We start from the raw sequence: 22,919 nt of genomic DNA, 5'->3' as shown, positions 1-22,919 counted from the left end.
TTTTTGATTCACTAGGAAAATACATCAATTCTAATCTAGATGCACCTACTAAGCTAGCTTAAAAATATTTAAGTAAAAACAAGAAAAAGTAGACAAATCCACTATTCTATTGGGCAATTTTACCAGACACATAAGATAATAAGATAAACAGTGTTACAGCAGAAAAAATTATTAGATCTAAGACAATTTAAATGATTAACAAACTTGATTTAATGAACATATATAGATCACTGCACTCACCAACTATACCCAGAATACTAAGAAAAATGTGCCATATGGTAGGCCATCCATAAGTCCAAATTAATTCCAAAGAATCACACTCAAATATAAACCATGTTCTCTGACCACATTGAAATGAAAAAGTACAAAGGAAAAAAAAAACTCTTACATTTGGAAATTGAAAACTTCTATTTTCAAATACATGGCTCAATAAAAAATCATAATGGTAATTTTTTTTTTTTTTTTTTTTTGAGACAGTCTCCCTCTGTCACCCAGGCTGGAGTGCAGGGGAGCGATCTCAGCTCACTGCAACCTCTGCCTCCCAGGTTCAAGAAATTCTCCTGCCTTAGTCTCCCGAGTAACTGGGACTACAGGCATGTGCCACCATGCCTGGCTAATTTTTTTTGTATTTTTAGTAGAGACGCAGTTTCGCCATGTTGGCCAGGCTGATCTCGAACTCCTAACCTCAAGTGATCCACACTCCTCGGCCTCCCAAAGTGCTGGGATTACAGGTGTTAGCCACCATGCCTGGCCCATAATGGTAATTTTTAAATATTCTAAAAACTGACCCATGATAAAAATGCTCTATAGCAAAACCCATGTACTAACTTTATAGTCATAACTGCTTATATTAGAAAGGAAAAGCTACCAATTTAAAGCAAGCATTCAATTTAAGCAGTTGGGACAAAAACAAACTAAACCCCAATAAATAAAAGGAAAAAATAATAAGACTAAGTGTAGAAATTCAAAATACAAAACACCCAAATTCAGTTATTTGAATAAACTATTAAAACTGACAAATTTCTAACAAAATTAACCAAGAAAAAAATAAAAATTGCAAACATTCAGAATTTTTAAAGCAGAAACATAGATGTAGCAAAAACCTAAGAGATAATTTAAGCCAAAATATTTGAAAATGAACGAAAATAGAAAAAATCCTTAGAAAAATAGAAATTACAAAAATTGACTCAAAAAATGATAGAAAATAAAAACCATCAGTAGTTAAAAACTTCCCAGAAACAACAGAGGAAGGCCAGTTTTACACATAATTTCTAGCAAATATAAAGAGAACATATAATTCTGATAAAAAATAGCAAATACTTTCCAACTTAATACACAATAACTAAAAATTAAAATAACCTAAAAAACAGAAAAATGTATAAAATGTGGTATCAGCAGTTAAAATGAAGAAACTAGAGCTACATCTATCAACATAAATGAATCTCAAAAACAATTTTAAACAAAAAAAGCAAGTTACATAATATATTATGATATCACTCAAACAAAATTTTAAATCCAACGAAACAATTCCCTATGTTTATGGATGTACAACTGTGTAGTCAAACTATTAAAACCTAAATGATAAATACTCTATCCATAAGTTGTTTCCTCTGGGTAAGGGAGATGGGGAAGCCCCATTTTACCTGTAAAATTTTATTTATTTTAAAGAAAAAAAAATCTACAACAAGTATGGCATATGATAAATATATGAGCAATTTTACTTTTGTCTGTATATTTAAGATTTCTTATAAGAATACTTTAAAAACCAGAGAAGATGCAGTGAAATAGTAAAAACAATAGCTAATATTTATTGAGTGTTTACATTATGCCAAAATGATTCTAAGTGCTTTACATATATTAATTCATGTAATACTCATGTCAACCCCATGAAGTAGACACTATTATTATTCCCACTTTTCAAAGGAGGCACTGAGACACATAATACAATAAGTATATTACACTGTTATAGTCATTTGGAAAACAATTTGATAACACTAACCCATGAGAACTGTAAATCTACTTCAGAATATCTGTCTGAAGGAAGTACCCAAAAACATTACAAAGATTTGTGAACAAAAAGGCATGTGTTACTCTGTAGTTACTCGAAAGAAAATAAAAGTTAAAACACCTAAAATACAGAACAGTGAAATAGTTATGGAACATCTATATGATAGACTATTATACTACCAATAAAAATATTTGAAAAGAATTTTCAACATGAAAAAAATGCTTATACTGTAATGTTAAACAAAAAATAATTCAAAATTATTTTTGTTCCCAACTATGTAAAAAATATACATAGCAGGCTAGAAGAAAATACACAAAAATGTTATAATGAGGTTACCCACAGATGGTGAAATTACAGAGGACTTTTTTTCCTTCAAGTGTATACATTTACCAAACATTTTAGAATGTATTGCTGATTAGTCAGGAAAAGTTACCAAAAAGAAAAACAAAATGGCACGTAACACTTATCTTCTCAGTCTTCCTAATCAATAGCGCCAAACTATCTTCATAACTCCAAACTAATCCCAAATTGTGAGAAACTAGGATGTAGGCACAAAAACAAAGTTTTGCTTAGCACATAATAAAACAAACCAAAAAAAGCCTAGGTTGTTTCTCATAATAGCTTTTACTTACGTGGTAATTGTGGTGTTTTACCATCATGTGAACGGTACTCTTCGTGAGGAACAGACTTGTCATCCTAATTGCAAGACAGTTTATAATATGGTTAACATATTACCACAAAGAACTGTAATGTAGAAGAGAGCCAATAAAAGATTTGAAGAGGTTGGAAGTTGAAGTGATATACAGGAACTCACCATTTTCACATGCATAGGTCTATCAAATAAAAACTGCCCATTGAACATAGCTGTTGGTTCAGTCAAGGAAAGTCAGTTAAGATAACTATAAAATCATAACAGAACACAAACTAATTTTTAATAATCTTAGCGGCCAACTATCTCTGATATTTTAATTAACATCTTCAATACTTATTGGTATTAGCCACTTTCATATACTCAAATAAATATTCAATTCTTTGCTTTATGGTTTTATTTCATCAATAAGATGTATTTTTAATTCAACCATTGAAAAAAGTAAACTTGTAAGGCTTCACTTAAAGTAACTGCATTAATATACAATGGATTACACAATTGTTAAATGCATGTATACAATTAATTGTGGTAGGAAGAGAGAAAAGAAAAAACTTCATACCAGCCCTGTACAATATGGCCAATTCAAGTTTTAAGAGTGACTTTAATACCTGGACCTAGTAAGGGTTTTATTTGCTGGAGACTAAAGTCTAACACACATCTCTAAGCCAGGCAACCTTAAATTCAATTACCCTCCACCAAAAAAAGGTGGTATTATGCTTCTTCAACCTCATAAACAATGCTGAAATGTAAATCAGGATACAAATTGCTTGAACTGCTTCAATTGCTTGCTCAAAAGTGACAGTGCCCATTCCTCTGCTCTTGCCATCTTTGTCTTCTTTAATATCTGCCCGCTTCACAGTTCCAGCTATGCTGAACACTTCCTTTAGCTTCTTCCAACCAACTTTGAAGTCAAGCTTAATATGAAATTTTATAAAGTTACATACCTAATAAATCCATCTCCCCAACTGTAAATACAAAAGAATCTTTTCTAAATCTTAAAACCATAAAGAACTATAATTCTAGTTCAACAATATATTGATAATGTCAAACTTAAAAACATCTTCAGTTGTTTAAAATCATTTAAGCTACATTGTTCCTTATCCTTATTTTTAATTTCCAAAATCATCTCTCAACTGCTCAAACCTGTTTTGTACGTTTGAAACTTGCATATCTATTTTTACCAAGAGAAATCCAGATTTTGAAAAGTATTGTTTTCACTGACTTTCAAATGCTTAGAACAAATGACAAACCAACTATGGCATGCATATTCACAAATATCAAAGCTACAAAAAAGAAATAAATTTACCAATATAAACCAAAACACACATAATCTCAAGAACTGCTTGAATGTGTATAAACTGTACAGTTCCATGTTTAAAAAATCCAAATAGTTGTATTTAAACTCTAACCTTGTGTGTGTCTGTGTGTGTGTATATATATATACGTATGTCTATGTCAATTGATTTTGAGTTTACAATAATTACTGTTTCACTTACTTTAGTTAAAAATAAGCAAAATGTTCTATAAACCTATAACTCATTCATTTAATCAAATTATCTAATTATCTATCTGAATGACAAATTTTAGACTAAAGCTTGAACTTACATTGGCAACAAAAATTGTGGAACCAAGTCTACCGGCCTGCAAATTACTGATGACTTCAGGAGGAATGTTTGGATTGTTGAGAATGGAAGGTGGTAAATTCATCAACCCTGATCCCATATCAGGGACATGTCCTCCTGGAAATGATCCTCCTGTTCGCTGCAATGCCCTACGAGCATTTTCTCCATCAGGATCCTGTAACACACATTGAATGTTAAATTCTGCTAAATACATCAGTAATTCTACATAATTAAAATAACAACTTAAAATTCTACAGTAGCTATCCCGTCTGGCTCAAATTATTGACCCTCTTGAGAGTGAGCTTTTTTCTCATCTAGAGAATTGAGTCCCATAAAAACCTGTGGATAGACAAAAGATTTCAGCCTCCAGAGATGTCAGTTAAATATTTTTTCCGATCACTAAAGCCACTTAAGAACTTGAAATTAGTTTAATTTTTCTCTCACACTAGGGTACATATATACATACACATAACTCAAAGAAGAGTGAAGTACTCACTGTGACTTTTCTTACCAAAATGTAGGAATGGTGAATTCTCACTATTGGATGCCCAATGGAATGCCAAATTCAAAGCTTTTCAATAGTGGAACAGACTGTTATAAAACCCAAATATTGGGATAGAGGATAGGATGGCCGATTGTAATCTGTAAATTTTATTCCTGAACAAAATACAATTACCCACCTTCTAAACTCTTACCTTCTTCAACAATGATTATAATCTGAGATGGAGGAGGGGAGAGATAGAGGAGGGCTAAGTGTCCAAGTAAGAAATGATATTAAACATTGTTTTTTTGTTAGGTTCATTAATTTTTTAAGAGAAACACCCTATCTTTAAACAAAACCAAACACACACACACACACACACACACACACGCACACAAACATAAATGTACTTCTCACTCATTCCACTAGGTGGAATACTAAAAAACAAAAATAAATAAACAAAAACCACATAAACACATTGATAGACTATCATCTGCAATGCCAAATGACTATGTTAAAGGTAATCACCATCATCACTTCTCCATCTTTAGGCTAAGATGAAGTGTAAAGGTAACCATCGAATCTACTTTGCTGGCCTCAGTCTGGGAATACAGTACTAATAAAAAGAAAGTTGGGTGACTTTAATAAATTCTCTAGGATGGCTGGAGAATAAAAGGTGAAAACGTAAATGAAATAATAAAACTATTACAAAAGAAAAAAAAATGTATCAAAGAATGCTTCAAAACATATAAGTTAATAAATAATAAATTCTTCAGGCCTGAGGATTCAAAAAGAGGTAAAAATACGAAATTTAGCATAGTGGCTACCTATGGGGAAGAAAGATAACTCAGAAGAGAAGATGTTTCCTGAACTAGTATAGTAAGCTATTTCGGTTGTTTGTGCTTATAACATTAACAAGATGTATTGCTGTGTTGATGTGTCTTTTATATACATATATATGACAGAAATATATACACATACAATACATGCATACATATATAAAACATATATAAAATAAAATTTATATAAAACAAACCACCTACTACATAACATGACTTTTACTCTTCTTTTCCCCTTGCTGTCAGCCCACTGGTTACTGACTGCCATTGCTTTTGGAGGGCCTACAGTAGCAGTTTATAACTGCTACTATTCTGCATTTAATTAAATGAAAAAAATGTAATTCTAAAGACTGTTAAGGAACATTGGGAATACACCTTCCTTAGACTTTCCTCAGTAGCAGTTCTAAGCATTCATTCCATCCACCCCTCTATAAATTAGATATCCCAGGAAAGGGACTGCCAAAGTGACATTAATTCAAAGAAGTCAACTGAATAAATCCCTCATCATTTAGCTAGGCCAAATTTAGACTTTTTTTTTCTCTTAAAAAGGTTAAAAATGGCGGCATCCTCTTTCAACTTCGATTATATAACTCCAGGGTCTCTGAAATATTACTGAGGATCTACAATTTGCTGAAACTTAAAAGAACACAATAACATGGCTTTGATATTTAGCATCCAATAAACTTTTTTGTCCAATAAAAGAAAAAGACACTAAGAATCTGTAGTACTTGTCCTTTGAAGAGAAACAGAAAACATAAAACAGAAAATTGTCAGGTTGGCGCAAAAGTAAATGCAGTTTTTGCCACTATTTTAATCCAAAGCTTTTTTTAAAGGCAAAAAATGCATTTACTTTTGCACCAACCTGATATAATCCTCAAAATAATCATTCTGATTATTGTAATTTAAAGAAAATTAAGATACCAATATATTTCTGAAGCACTGGCCCTGGCTTATGCATAAAAATCACCAAATAATTGGCTGACACAAACCACAACAGTCAAAATTTTCTCTGCTAATTCTATACATTCCTGTTAATAACATTTTTAATTATAAACCCCAGACTCAAACAGGACTAGAATAATTTGGAAGCAAACTCAAATAAAGGTATCTGGGATACATGTTACATGTTGGTAGCATGGCCTTTGATTTCAAGCTATTATCTCACCCTCAGGAACAAGAGACTCTTGGACAGGAATAACAATCATCATTACTACAGCTAACATTTATTACGTAGCTAAAATATTTTGAGCACTGTGCTTAGTGCTTTGTACAATGGTAATATCAGAAGCATAATAAACAGCCAACACTAAATGGTTTACATATATTAACTCTTCGAGTCCTGATAGCACTATGAGGTAGGTGCTATCATTACTCCCATCTTGGTAATTATGAAAACAAAGGAGAAAGTTTAAGCAATTTGCCCTGAGTTAGAGAGGTTCTCTGATGCCAGAACATAAGTTCTTTACCATGTATCTCATTAAATCCTCTTAAAAATCCTATGAGGTAAATAAAAGCACATTTCATTTCATTGTGCTTCACTTTACTGTGCTTTTCAGATATCGCACTTTTTGCAAATTGAAGGTCTGTGACAACCCCATGTCCAGCAAGTCTATCAGCACCATTTTCCCAACATGTGCTCACTTTGTGTCTCCGTATCACATTTTGGTAATTCATGCAATATCTCAACCTTCTTCATTATTATCTGTTATGGTGATCTGTGATCAGTGATCTTTGATGTTTTAATTGTTTTGGGGCACCATCAACTGTGCCCAAATAAAACAGCGAACTTAATCAATAAATGTTCTGACTGCTCCACCGACCAGCCGTTCCCCATCTCTCTCCGTCGCCTCAGGCCTCCCTATTCCAAGACACAATAATATTGAAATTAGGTCAGTTAATAACCCTAAAATGGCTTCTAAGTGTTCAAGTAAAAGAAAGAGTTGCAAGTCTCTCACTTTAAATCAAAAGCTAGACATGATTAAGCTTAGTGAGGAAGGCATGTCAAAAGTTCAGACAGGTGAAAAGCCGGGCCTCCTGAATCAAAGTTCCTGAAGGAAACTTAAAGTGCTACTCCAGTGAACACACAAATGATGAGAAAGTGAAACAGCCTTAATGCTGTTTCAAAAACAGGTAAAAACACAAAATTTAAGATACCGGTTACCTTTGGGGAAGAAGGATAACACAACAGAGAAGATGCTTCTTGAACTATTAAGGTATTTCACTTGTTTGTGCTTGTAACACTTCAGTGGTCTGAAAGTTTCAGTGGTTTGAACAGAAGATCAAAGCAGCCTCATCATTCCCTTAAGCCAAAGCCTAATCCAGAGTAAGGCCTTAACTCTCTTCAATTCTATGAAGGCTGAGAGGTGAGAAAGCTGCAGAAGAAAAGTTTGAAGCTGGTTCATGAGATTTAAGGAAAGAAGCCATCTCTATAACATAAAAGTGCAAGTGAAGCAGCAAGTGCTGATGTAGAAACTACAGCAAGTTATCCAGAAGACCTAGCTAAGATCATTGATGAGATGGCTACACTAAACAATAGATTTTCAGTGTAGATAAAACAGTCTTCTATAGAAAGAAGATGACATCGAGGACTTTCAGAGTTAGAAGGGAGAAGTCAGTGTTTGGCTTCGAAGCTTCAAAGGACACATTGACTCTTTTATTAGGGGCTAATGCAACTGGTAACCTTAAATTGACTTGAAGCCAATGCTCATTTACCATTCTGAAAATCCTAGGGCCCTTAATAATTAGGCTAAATCTACTCTGCCTGTGCTCTATAAATGAAATAACAAAGCCTGGATGGAGGCACATCTCTTTAAGAATAGTTTGCTGAATATCTTAAGCCCACTGTTGAGGCCTCTTGCTCAAAAAAAAAAATCCTTTCAAAATATTACTGCTCATTGACAATGCACTTGTCACCAAGAGCACTAAAGAAGATATACAAGAAGACTAATGTTGTTTGCAGGTCTATTAACACAATATCCATTCTGTAACCCATGAATCAAGAAATAATTTTAACTTTCAAGTCTGATTATTTAAGAAATACAATTTCTTACGTAAGGCTATTGCTGTCATAGACAGTGATTCCTCTGATAGATCTGGGCAAAGTAAATTAAAAACCTTCTGGAAAGAATGTACCATTCTAGATGTCATTAAGAACATCTGTGATTCATAAGGTCAAAATATCGATATTAACAGGAGTTTGGAATTAAATGGATTCTAATCTTAATGGATGACTTTGAAGGCTTCAAGACTTAAATGGTGGACATAACTGAAGATGTGATGGAAAGAGCAAGAAAACTAGAATTAGAAGTGGATCCTGAAGATGTGACTAAATTGCTGCAAACTCATGATAAAACCTAAACAAATTAGGAGTTGCTTCTTGTATGAGCAAAGAAAGTCACTTCTTGAGATGGAATCTACACCTGGTGAATATGCTATGAACACTGTTGAAATGACAACAAAGGATTTAGAATATTACATAAATTTAATGGATAAAGCAGCAGCAGGTTTGAGAGGAGTGACTTCAATTTTGAAGGAAGTTCTACCGTAGGTAAAATGCTATCAAACAACATCACATGCTTCAGAGAAATTATTATGAAAGGAAGACTCAATTGATACAGCAAACTTCATTGTTGTTAATTTAAGAAATTGCGACAGCCACCCCAAACTTTAGTAACCACCACTCTGATCAGTCAGCAGCCATCCGCACTGAGGCAAGACTCTCCACCAGCAAAAGCATTACACTGGAAGTTCAAATGACCACTAGCATTTTCAGCAAGAAAGTATTTTTAAATTAAAGCATGTACATTGTGCTTTTAGACATAATGCCATTGCACACTTTAAACAGAATATAGTATAAACATAACTTTTATGTGTACTGCAAAACCAAAACATACATGTGACACACTTTATTGTTATATTTGCTTTATTGCAGTAGTCTGGAACCAAACCTACAATAGCTCCAAGGTATGCCTCTATTATCAGTAGTACTACTACAATTACTTCAGTTTGGAGAAATTAAGTAGCATGTCTAGACACCCACTAGAAAGTGATGAAGCCAGGAATCAAATCATTACTATACTATTAAATGCCATGGTTGACAGTACTACTCTACAACCAATGATTAGCATCAGTATTAGTACAAAATCTTCAGGGTCCCAAAGTTACACTATTTATCTCTTTTAACACAGACTTTAGCAAGTATATGTACGTAACAGGTCTGTAATCAAACTATTAAGATTAACAATATAAAATAAAGGAACCTATGAAGATGACTGCTATTCAAGCCAATCATTCTCAAGGTTAAACTGTCAATATTCTGTTGTTATCTTCTAGTCATTTTTTGTCAACCTATTTACACTGCTACAATTTTGTACAAAGAGGACATTTCCATTTTAGGGGATTCCAACTTCTAGTCATAAATTTCACTAATAGAGTTATAATTTTTTCTTAAATTTAATCTAGTACAGTTTCCAAGTAACTCTGATAAAAAGTGGATATCAATTTTATCCAAATCCATAACATATTTGCATTATTAAGTGACCTTTAATTATCAATTACAAGGATATTATATTTCTCAAATAACAAAATCTAAAAATTGAAAATGTCCGTACCAAATAAATTCAGCACCTAAAGTTTATCCCCTCTGAATTTCTAGGTCCTCAAATTTTTAAAAATTATGTGCTTTTATTTTTAACAACTTGGAACAAATCAAGTATATAGCAAATATAAAATCATGTACAAGTAAAACTATCATCAATACATAATGCTTTAATAAACACCTATGCTTTAAAAAAAGTTGTAGTCAGGCAAATATATTACCAAACTGAAAATCCAAGGAAAACATGTCTTTATAGTCAAATGTTTAAATTCTAAATATAAGAAATCTTACCTCTTTAATATTGAGGGGTCTTCCACTAAGATCATATTTGTTCATAGTTTCTAGGGCTTTCTTTACAAATTCTTCATCTTTGAATTCAACCACACTTAATAGGGAAAAAATTTATAGGAAATGTTTATGTGCTAATTTTTTTCCCAAGTTTAATTTGACTTAAGATACTTAAAGAAAAAATTTCTTACCCACAACCCTATATCCAGGTAGATTTGTCAAAATATGCAAAAGAAAAAAAGTTTTAGATCAGTACATGAAGTTAATAATCAGTTCTAACATTTCAATCATTAAGGCAATTAATAATATGGTAGAATCACTTCATCTTTTATACCTCCAGAACATAACAGGCAAGTAACCACAAATTTTCCCTAAATTTTTAAATATGTCTATTAAAGATAGTAGAATCTAACATGTAACAAGCTTGGAGCACATTTTTTACTTTTAGGTGACTTTCATTAAGTTAAAACTAACATTACTGCACAAATTAAATCAACAGGAATTCAAGGAAATAAGTCTCCAACAGATCTATCCTTCTATAGTTACAAATATTTTCAAAAGATGTATTGTCTACGGCATATTTTTCAACTCTATTAAAATCAAATAGTGAATAAATATTAATTTTATTTGTAACAAGTTATCTATTAGATTAAAACTGGCTGCACATTTAACAGCACCCAGTTGGAAGTATGTAAAAATCACCTATAAACTAATAATAAATTAATTTGGAGAGTTATTTTAAAAAATAATTCCCTGTGATTGCCATTCAAAGTCCCATTTGAATGTAATGACAAAATTTTTATTCATCATGCACCCAACTAGTTTTACTAACATTATTAAACATTGCTAAGAGTTTTCCATTGTATTCTTCAGTATACTGCACTCTTATTGCTAAAAATCAAAATATACTATCAACCAATTCCTTCTATGTCAATATAATCGTAAATGTCATTCATACCAATTGGTCAGAGCACGCAGGCTACCAAATTTAGCTTTTCAGTAAAATTTCAAAAATACATTCTGAACTAACACCTTTAAGCTATAGTCCCCTCAAAAAACTCAGGAATATTATCAATTCAGTAACTTTTAAAGTATCCTTGAAGACATCAAAATACAACAAAAAAAAAATCCTATGCTAAAATCTTATTGGCTAAGAAGAAGTATTACCTTAGAGCATTGGAAAAGTGAATGCCCCTTTTGAGTGTTTACAAAACCCATCCCTTCCAGGAAGCTAGGTTTGTATAAGTGTCAGACTTGCTGGTATAGAGCCTCAAATCTTGCATAATAAAGTAAAACAAAATGAAACTTAAGTTTCCAAAAACTGGTACAAGTATTATACAAAAAGTAAGCTGCTGAGGAACTTTTAAACCTCAAGCAGATTATTGCCCACATCACTTACCCTTGATTTTCCTTCCGCATCCTTAAAGAGCTCCACGTATGTAACCTCACCAACTACATAAGACATACAAAAGGAAGATACCAAGAAACAATACATTTAAACACCAGTATCTTGCTTTACTGCACACCTGTGCACAACTCTACAGAGAAGCACCTATTATTCACCAACAATCAAAACCAGACCAACATACCTCCTATCAATGGCTATGTAAATTTAACTAATTTTCAGAAATGTACATCATCCACATTCTCTAAAAAAAGCTAACAACCATATTAACCTAATTCATACTACAGATCATATTTTGGCCAGCATGATATAGTTGGTGAACAAATGCACATATACATACAAATGGTCCCTTAACCTATCATATTAAAAAACATCAACATTAGCACTTTTCAAATAACTTTGGTCAGCCTACACACAACAGCTGTTTTAAGGTGACTTTCTACCTGAATGTCTTCAATCATGTTTGCCATCAGTAAACTAAATTTACAAATCATGCTTCACAGCAAGCCACACACTTTCTAAATAAAGTCAATGAATAAAACCAATCAAATAGTTGTCACCTTACAACAGATACACCAATGCAATTTTTAAAAAAATTTATTAGAAGAGATCAGCCTCAAAGCCAAGTACATAGTTTGCAGGACTGTTGAAACTCAATTTTTCAAGAGATAACAAAACTAACTTTTACAAGATCAAGTATTAAAATTATTTTTCCCCAAAACCAACCATGTATATAAGATGAAGGTTTTCAGATTATTCTGAAAACAAAACTGCAACAGCAGTAATGCAATTTTAATTTAGAACTGCAAAGACAGCATCATGGCAGTCATGACAATGCAAACAAAATAAATTCCACAGCCAGATTCCAGACTCCACCAAGATAATAACAAAACAGCTTTTGGAAAAAAAATAAATAATCAGACCTTATTATTCATTCTTTAACACACTAAATGTATTGCTTAACTAATGCAATAGCCCTTTTAAAATCTATAAAAACTTCAACTAGACAAAGCAATCACTTTAACAAAATTCTTGGTGGCATGCATATGCTGGCTCGCTACTATCCCACTAAAATGGCAAAAAGAAAAATATCCATACTACCTTGTAATGAAATTGTGTCAAGTGAAAGAAGAGGAAAAGATTAATTCACATGTCAAGAAATAAAAATCAATTTTTTGAGTCTGTGTGGCTCAGAGGAATAAAAATGTTTGTGTAGTTCCCTCCCTGCCTATATGAAGATTATCCAACAGTGGCTTATTTCAGAGATAGTTACCTTTCTCTCTCATTAGATCTTTAATAGCTTGCCATTTCATGTCATATGGGATGTTGCTAATGAAAACTCTGTTACGATTTGGACCCTTCTTTTCTCCAGTGCCCGAATTCTTGTCTTTTGAATAAGGATGAAATCTATTGGCCTTCTTACTTCCTGTAGATTTTTCCTTTAAGTCAGATTTCTCTTCTTTCGCTGATTCATCATTCTCCCTGTGAATTAAAAAAAAGTCAAACAAACAAAAACCCTCAGTTGTGTATATAAGAATGGAAGTCTATATTAAATAAGTATTTCATATTTATCACCTCGCAAAACTCTCCACTAAGCTAGACCTCAGCAAAGTAGCTGGAGAATCAGCCTGAGAGTTTTGAAATTACCCAATGCTATCTCAGAGCAAGAGTTTGGCTTCTCATTTAACAGTCCTCATTTTTTTCCCACATTAAATAGTTGTAAGCATCCAAACAATCACCCAGTTTTTCCCATCACACTACTTAATTAATAAATGCTATTAGACTGGAACAGAGGGGAGAACAGATAATTTTACTTCTGAGGTATCTAAAACTGCCATCTTTGATGGAGAATTAACTTTCCGGGCATCATTAAAAACTTTTATAAAAACTAACACAATGTTACTCTGAAAAAGTTCATCTCTTAAAGGTTAATAGTTTCTTCTCAGAACTTTCTCCTCCCTTAATTAGAAGCATAATTAAAATACAAAGTTATGTCTATAAATCCACATCTATTTATGTATATACTCACATTAAGACTCTCAAACATTCTTCTATTCCCAATTTTGATCAACACAGAAAACTTATAAAGTATCCTAATATTTTATGTTACAAATTACCCTATAAACTAGAATAGGGTACTTCATCAAATTATGCAGTTTCATTAATATTACCTACAATGGGTAATGTAGGACAGATGCAGTACATAAAAGCAACATAAGCCAAAATTTCATAAACCTGATTTTTTTTTTTTTTTTTTTGAGATGGAGTTTCGCTCTGTCGCCCAGGCTGGAGTGCAGTGGCACGATCTCAACTCACTGCAACCTCCACCTCCCAGGTCCAAGCAATTCTCTGCCTCAGCCTCCTGAGCAGCTGGGATTACAGGTGCCCACCACCATGCCCAGCTAATTTTTTGTATTTTCAGTAGAGACGGGGTTTCATCATCTTGGCCAAGCTGATCTTGAACTCCTGACCTCGTGATCCACCCGCCTTGCCTCCAAAAGTGCTGGGATTACAGGCGTGAGCCACCACACCCAGCCAAACCTGATTTTTAATGAGGCCTTAACTAGAAAAAAAAGTAATTTATAACACCGTAATCACAATGCAACTCTATGATGTCATATGCCAACCATCCAAAAGATGTAGGCGTACACTTAAACCCTACAGTTAAAAATTTGGATTTCTATTTTAAAATGCAATTTACTTTTCAAAACAAGTCTTTTTTACAGAACAAACAATAGGGTTTTTTTGTTGGTTTTTTGTTGTTGTTGTTGTTTTTTGAGACAGAGTCTCATTCTGTCACCCAGGCTGGAGTACAGTGGCAAGATCTCAGCTCACTGCAATCTCCACCTCCTGGGTTCAAGGAATTCTCCTTCCTCAGCCTCCCAAGTAGCTGGAATTACAGGTGCCTGCCACCACACCCAGCTAATTTTTGTATTTTTAGTAGAGACACGGGGTTTCACCATGTGGGCCAGGCTGGTCTCAAACTCCTGACCTCAGGTGATCCACCTGCCTCGGCCTCCCAAAGTGCTGGGATTACAGGTGTGAGCCACCATGCCCGGCCAATAGATTTCTTACTTAAATAAGTGCTCTAGTCAATTTAAAACTATTTTAATAACAAAACTTCAATTTTAAAGCAATTTTTCACAAACATTACTAATAATATCTCTGTGGATGACACCCAGGAATCTAAATTTTTTTAAAGCTTTCTGGATTATTCTGACAACAAACCAAGTTTCATGAGCCAGGCTCTAAATTATCTTCTAAGCCCAACAATTCTGGTGATCCCTACATTGCAATGCACCACACACCTCTAACTGCAGTCATTTGTTACACAATATGCAGAGCTTCTTGAACACTACTCTTCTTTGTAGGTAACAGCCATAAATATAGTATGTAAACTCTATGAGAACAAAAACTATCTGCTTTGGCATCTATGAGAACAAAAACTATCTACTTTGGTATCAGCAGCACCTCGCACGGTGACTGCATATAACATTGTGCTGTAATTTTTTAATGAATTAACAGTCAATTAAAAATCCATACTCATCTGAGCACAGATGTTGCCAGAAAAACTGCTAGAATAAAGAAAGAGACATTTGGACCAAACTTGCTTTGCCATTTTTTTTAGACCTTGAAAGGGACATCTTCACTATCAAACATATTCCTTCATCAGAAATGGCATGGCCTAGCAGGGAGTCTTCCCAACTGTCTAAATCTAGAAAGTACCTACCTGTCTGAACAGAGTGACACTTTTGAAAATGGCAGCAAGCAGCCAAAAGGCACAAAGGCCTTTTCTCTGGTTTCTGGGTACCGCAGATAGAAGAACAAACCTTTCTTTTCAATTCCCAAAGGGCCTGTTTACATAATAGGCTTAGATGAATTCAATGAATGTTTGTAAAGTAACTAAGACTCTATTCAGTAAGCAGATATCTATATAGTCTCTAGATTAATACCCCTTCCCCTGCCTATTTTCTTCCTGGATTAAACCAATTGTGAAATTACATAAAGTTCTGAAGTACTTAACAATGTTCTATTCTTGACTTGGGTGGGGTTACATAGATTAAATATTTGCTTACAACAATCTGAAAATTCCATTAAAAACATTAACATTATATACAATATCTTATTTAAAATATTTACTCAGAGATGATCAGAGAAAGTAATTTCTTCATTTTCCCCAATAAGAAGCATCTTAAAAATACTGCTAAACTGCTCATCTACGATGTATGAATTAAAATTTATCTTAAGTTTCTTCCCAGTGTATAACAAAAAAAGAAAAAAAATCTATAAAAGGCGTAACAGTTTAGAGGCTACAGGGATGATTTAATTATTAAGAAACTGAGCCATAATTATATAATTTCTGAACTATTTCCACGTCATGAATACTTTGGAAGAGAAGGCAAAAATATATGTGAAAACTCTTAAGGAAATGATGCTACATAATTCCAAAATATTGGTACTACATCCAGAATTCAATGTACTAAATTCCCAAACTGTTCACTTAGACAACAACTCCCACAATGTACTTAAAATAAAACCTCTAAAATAGTCATAAAAATGTTATCTATTCTTAAAATTGAACTATGCGTATCTAAATTATAACACAAATTTCTGAAAAAAATCAACCTCCAACACCAAAAGAAGAAACATAGTTTTAATGTGTGATTTTAAAAGTATAACGGTGTAGTATGAGATCCAATACTAATCCCAGTTCCAGAGGAAAACTACCAGAGGGCAGTTCAGAGCAATAAATGCCTACATTAAGAAAAACGACCTCCAGGACAGGTGCAGTGGCTCACACCTGTAATCCCAGCACTTTGGGAGGCCAAGGCAGGTGGATCACTTGAGGTTAGGAGTTTGAGATGAGCCTGGCCAACATGGTGAAACCCTGTCTCTACCAAAAATACAAAAATTAGCCAGGCGTAGTGATGCATGCCTGTAATCCCAGCTGCTCGGGAGGCTGAGGCAGGAGATTCACCTGAACCCAGGAGGCAGAGGTTGCAGTGAGCCGAGATCAAGAACCCGTCTCAAAAAAAAAAGAAAGAATAAAGATCTCCAACAACCTAACTTTACACCTCAAGGAACTAGAAAAAAGAGCTAAGTCCAAAGTTAGTAGAAAGAAGAAAATAACAAAAATCAAGGCAAAAATAAATGAAATATACTAGAAAAACAATAGAAAAGATCAATAAAACTAAAAGTTGGTTTTTGAAAGATAAGCAAAACTGACAAAGATTAAGCTAGATTAAGGGGGAAAAAACAATCAGAAATCAAAGAGGAAAAAATATAAAAATATATAAAGAAATCAGAGAGGAGACATTATAACAGATACCACACAAATACAGAGAATTATAAGAAACTACTATTAACAATTATATACCAACAAATTGGATAACTTAGAAGAAATTAATAAATTCCTGGAAATATACAACTCACCAAGGCTGAATCATGAAAAATTAGAAAATCTGAACTGTCCAATAACAAGGGAGATGGAGTCAGTAATCAAAAATCTCCTAAGAAAGAAAAGCCCAGGACGTGATAGCTTCACTGGTAAATTCTATCAAACATTTAAGAACTAATACCAATCCTTCTCAAACTCTTCCAAAAAACTGAACATGAGGAAACGCTTTCAAATCATTTTATAAGGCCAAGATTACCCTGATAACAATGCAAGACAAGGATCCTACAAGAAAAGAAAATTACAGCAATATCCCTGATGAACACAGATGTAAAAATTCTCAACAAAATACTAGCAAATTTAATTCAACAGCACATTAAAAGGATCATGCACCATAATCAAATGGTATCTATCCCAGGGATGCAAGGATGACATACATAAATCAATAAATGTTATACACCACATTAACAGAATGAAGGATTTTTTTAAAATCAAAGATCATCTCAATAGATCCAGAAAAAGCATTTGACAAAACTCAACATCCTTTCAAGATAAACACTCTCAACAAATTTAGTATATAAGGAATGTTCCTCAACACAATAAAGGTCGTATATGACAACCCCATAGCTAATGTCATACTCAACAGTGAAAATTTGAAGGTTTTACCTCTAAGAGCAGGAAAAAGAGAAGATGCCCATGCTCAACACTTCTATTCAACATTGTACTGAAAGTCACAGCCAGAGCAATTAGGCAAATAAAAGACATAAAAGGCAGCCAAATAGGAGAGAAAGAAGTAAAATTATCTCTGTTTTCAGAAGATGTGATCTTATATAGAAAATTATTCAGAGAAAATTTTAAAGACACCACCAAAAAAATCTATTAAAACAAATTCAGTAAAGTTATAGGATACAAAGTCAACATTCAAAAATCCATTGCATATGTACACAGTAATAATAATGAACTATCCAAAAAATTAATTAAGAACACAATCTCATTTAAAATAGCATCAGAAAGAATAAAATACCTAGAAATAAATTTAACCAAGAAAGCTAAAGAGCTATACACTGAAAAACTATCAAACAATGATAAAAGAAATTGAAAATAATACAAATGAAAGATATTCCATGTTCACAGATGAGAGGAATTAATATTGCCAAAATGTCCTTCCTACCCAAAATGACCTATAAATTCAATGTGATCTCCATCAAAATTCTAACAGCGTTTTTCACAGAAATGGAAAAATTCCTGAAATCTGTATGAACCATAAAAGATCTCAAATGGCTAAAGCAATCTTGAACAAGAAGAAAAAGCTAAAAGTATCACACTACCTGATTCAAGTTATATTACAAATCTATAGTAATCAAAACAATATGGTACTGGCCCAAAACAGACACACAGACCAATGGAGCATAACGGAACACTCAAAAATACATCCCCAAGTATATAGTAAACTAATCCTTGGCAAAGGCACTAAAAATATACAATGGTGAAAGGACAGTCTCTTCAAAAAATGGTATTGGGAAAACTAGATATCCACATACAAAACAAAATGAAAATGGATTAAAAACTTAAAACATAACACCTAAAACCCTGTAATTCCTAGAAGAAAACACAAAAGCTCCATGACCTTGGCCTTGGCAATGATTTTTTTTTTTTTGATATGACACCAAAAGCACAGACAACACAAACAAAAGCAAACAAATGGGACAACATCAAAGTAAAAAGTTATTGCACAGCAAAGGAAACAATCAACAAAATAAAAAGGCAACCTAAGAAATGAGAGAAAACATTTGCAAACCATATATCCAATAAGGGATTAATTTAAAAAATGTATACGGAACTCATACAACTCAATAGCAACCCAATTAAAAAATGAGAAAAGGATCCGAATAGATATTTTTCCAAAGAAGACACACCAATGGCCAAAAGGTATATGAAAAGGTGCTCAATATCACTATCATCAGGGAAATACAACTCAAAACCACACTGCAATATCACTTCATACCTGTTAGGATGATTTACCAAAAAGTCAAAAGATAGCAACTGCTGCTGAGGATGTGGAGAAAGAACCCTTAGATACTGCTGGTGGGAATATATATTGGTACAGCCATTATGGAAAACAGCATCAGGGGTCCCCAAAAAATTAAAAACAGAACTACCACATGATTCATCAATGCCACTTCTGGGTATACATCCAAGGAAAATGAAATCACTATCTCAAAGAGATATCCGCACTCCCATGTTCACTGCATCGTCCACAATACCCAAGATATGGAAACGACTTAAGTGTCCATTGACAGATAAATGGTTAAAGGAAACATGATATATATTATATTTTGTGTTTACACAACACATCCACACTGGAATATTATTATTCAGCCTTATAAAAAGAACAAAACCTTGCCATTTGCAACAACAGAGATAAACCAGGAGGACATTATGCTATGTGAAAAAAGCCAGACTCAGAAAGACAAATACTGCATGATCTCACTTACACACAGACTCTAAAAAAAGTCAAACTCAGAAGCAGAGAGTAGAAGGGTGTTTACCAGAGGTGGAGGGCAGCAGGGGATGGGGAAATGTTCGAAGGGCACAAACTTTCAGTTATAGGATGAGTAAGTTCTGTAGATCTAAGGTACAATATAGTGACTATAATTATTTACTGTATACTTGAAATTTGCTTAAAGAGTAGATCTTAAGTATTTTCAACACCAAAAAATATGGTAATTATGTGAGGTAACAGATACATTAATTAGCTTGATTGCGGTAATCATTTCACAATTTATTTGTATACCAAAACATCACATTGTACACTTCAAAATATACAATTTTTGTCAATTTACCTCAATAAAGCTGGGGGAAACAGTTCTAGTCTTTATTCCTAATAAAAATCACTCAACTGAAGAACACATTACCTTGCTCCAATGCTTAATATTTTATAGTACCCTAATATAACTCTCAATCTCTACCTACTCCAAAGTTATATTTAATTTCACATGAATAATAAAGTTATAATAATACTTCTCTTTTCCCTCCTATTCATTTTTAAGAAAAGGAGAGCTAGTATACCATTTGGTGTTAAAAAAGAAGACTACAGTTGGAAAACGGAACTTTTCTAAAGGTGTGAATATGGAAACTAAATTTCCTGTGTATGAGTTTCATAAGCATGAAAGTTCACTTCTGCATTTCTTCCACAAATATTTACCAGGCCTTAAGAATACAAAGAAGAATAAGACATAGTGGTCTCCCACCCTCAATAACTATGGATTAACCTCAGCAAATATTTGGTCTCCCACCCTCAATAACTATGGATTAACCTCAGCAAATATTATTTTAATCCTGATGACAAGCAGTACTCTGTTCAATTCCAACCAATATACAATTTGGGGCAATATTATGGTAATTTTTGTAATCAACAATGAATTATTTTTATTAAAATCATATAGTAATCAATTCAAGGTTTATGTATTGGGGTTGTTATCCACTCCTACTAGTTCACGAAGTAAAAAAAAAAGGACTAGGTCGCTAGTTTTTCAGTTTGAATGACTCATGCTGGACCATCACATATGTTCTTATGGAATACACAGTAAGAGAAATCCCTGAGAGTAAATTGGACTCGATACAACTTCTGGGAAAAAGAGAAGGGGAGAAAGGTGAATTATAAGCAATATGGAAATAATCTGTATTTACTAGTAATATTTCTGCATTTCTTCACCTTATATTTTTCTCTTCCTAAATTAGAAAAGGATTCTTTCTCCACCTTTCTCCGTTCTCTTTTCCTGTCTTGCTAAATCACGATGAGACTAGAAGGGATTAGAGAATCTGATAGAGGTTTAGATACAAAACTTCCCCTGTATCAACACTAATCATACCCAAGTATAGGAGGGCTTCTCTCTGTAATTCAAGGCTGCACTTTTTGTTCAGGAGAAAAGGTGGCATGTATACTCGTGTTTACATATGAATAGCACATATTTTTAAGTTTATCATTCAACCGGTTTTCATTTCTATTTTTAATGCCAAATTCCCAAAAGCCCACATTTTGGCAAGCATGGTAGAAAGTGCTTCATTCACTTTCTGGTTCCTTAGTTACTGAGGTGCACCATTCTTCATCCAGGAACAAAATCCACTAAGTTCCAATCTCTTATACCTGCACCTCTATTCTCCTAGAAGATGCTGCCGATCCTATTCAAACTCATTTGAGAGCAAGAGTGTCAAAGAGCTCGAGAGAGCTACTCCCATCTTATCTGCCACCAACTTTTACACAGACTGGTCCAGGTCTTACCATACCATTTCAAACATTCTTATACAAAGGTCAGAAAAGACCTTTCCCTTGTCTATTTTACTGTGAGCATGTATCTATTGCTTTCTGCTCTGAGGCATAACAGAGAAGGAAAAGGATGTTTTCACTAAATTATTAACATACTTTCAACCTCAGGTTTAAGGAGGTAGGCATATGAAAGTAAGCGCTTAACTTCATATCCTCCCACAGGACAAGAACAAAGGGGAGCATAACATTTCCCTAGAACCAGAAATTCTTATGGATTGGGGTCAACTAAATTCTTTATAAGCACTGGTGACAGCTGCGACCTTAAAAGTTTTCCTTCATTTAGGAAAAAAAAATCTTAACCATCTATTATACCAAACTTAAGATAATCATACACTGAGTTAAAAAAAAAAATACTCTCCACAGCTGACGCACATTACCCAGTGGGAAAGGAAGCCACGTACATCGCACATTTCCCTTTTTAAAGTACGTCTAGCCAATTCAAGAGTAACACAACACATAAAGTCTAACAGCACATTATTAAACTTCCTCTCGGTATAAATCAGTTTAAAAATGAACATACACGTTAGAAAACAAGAAAACACTAAACTTGTGAAGCTCAGCAAGAAGCCAGGGATATTCCTTTTAAATATGATCTCGGTGGTTAAGAGGAAATGTCCAATGATGTCATCCCTAGATACTCCCTAGTGATGAACACTAACTACTGGTCCTTAAAGGGGGACCATTTTCCTGCAAACCGTGGCAGTCGCTGAGCTTTGCTCAAAGATTCTTTAACCAAAGTCAGGGAAGAGGGGTGTCCGCTGTCTCGGGCTAGAAATCAGGGAGGAGCGCTGGTCCCCAGGCCCGCAGCCCCGGCTCCCGGGATCGCAGGCGGCCAGGCCTGGGGCGGGCGGGGAAGGGCCTGGGAGCGGCCCAGCTGCACCTGCTCCTCAGGCAGCCGATGGCCAGAGGGCGGGACGGGGTCTGGGGGTGGTTGTCCCCCATCGAGGCCCAGCCCGGCCTCTGGCCCCCCGGCGGACTCCCCGCCCCCCACCTCGCCCCGGTTCCCGGAGGAAAAGACAATACATTTTAACGCCATTGGAGCTGCTGCTGTGCTGCGACTGCTGCTTCTCCGCCTCCGGGGGGTGCGGCTCTCGCCGCGGCTCGCCCGGCGGCTCCGCGGGCTGCAGGTGCGGGCTGTCGCCACCAGTGGCCCCGGGCACCTCGGCCTTGTTGGCGTCCGCCATCCCGCCGCTGCTGCCTCCGCCTCGGCCGCCTGAGCTGAGGGGCTCCGAGCGCGACAATGGCGGCTGCCGGGGAAGCGGTAACGGATCCCGATTTGAAAAGGCCCCGAGCGCTCAGTAACCCAGA

General features: G+C 34.5%; 1 protein-coding gene across 3 annotated transcripts in view; it reads right to left on the bottom strand.

Annotated features, from left to right (window-relative positions):
- MYEF2 (myelin expression factor 2) overlaps positions 1-22,919 on the bottom strand; it is a 43,659-nt gene extending 20,740 nt beyond the window's left edge. For all 3 annotated transcript variants that reach the window (XM_003266880.3, XM_004088243.3, XM_030814129.1), the window contains exons 1-9: positions 22,635-22,919; positions 13,163-13,371; positions 11,884-11,936; positions 10,676-10,683; positions 10,488-10,581; positions 4,263-4,454; positions 3,418-3,571; positions 2,823-2,872; positions 2,641-2,704 (exon numbers count right to left, since the gene is read on the bottom strand). In XM_003266880.3, coding sequence (XP_003266928.1) covers positions 2,641-2,704; positions 2,823-2,872; positions 3,418-3,571; positions 4,263-4,454; positions 10,488-10,581; positions 10,676-10,683; positions 11,884-11,936; positions 13,163-13,371; positions 22,635-22,795 — 985 coding nt within the window. In that variant the 5' untranslated portion in view covers positions 22,796-22,919. The remainder of the gene's footprint in view (positions 1-2,640; positions 2,705-2,822; positions 2,873-3,417; positions 3,572-4,262; positions 4,455-10,487; positions 10,582-10,675; positions 10,684-11,883; positions 11,937-13,162; positions 13,372-22,634) is intronic.

The sequence above is a fragment of the Nomascus leucogenys genome, chromosome 6 (genome assembly GCF_006542625.1).
Source record: "Nomascus leucogenys isolate Asia chromosome 6, Asia_NLE_v1, whole genome shotgun sequence".
In the NCBI taxonomy this organism is placed as follows: Eukaryota; Metazoa; Chordata; class Mammalia; order Primates; family Hylobatidae; genus Nomascus; species Nomascus leucogenys.
The sequence above is the reverse complement of the archived record's forward strand: the minus strand, read 5'-3'. Positions and strand labels throughout refer to the sequence as shown.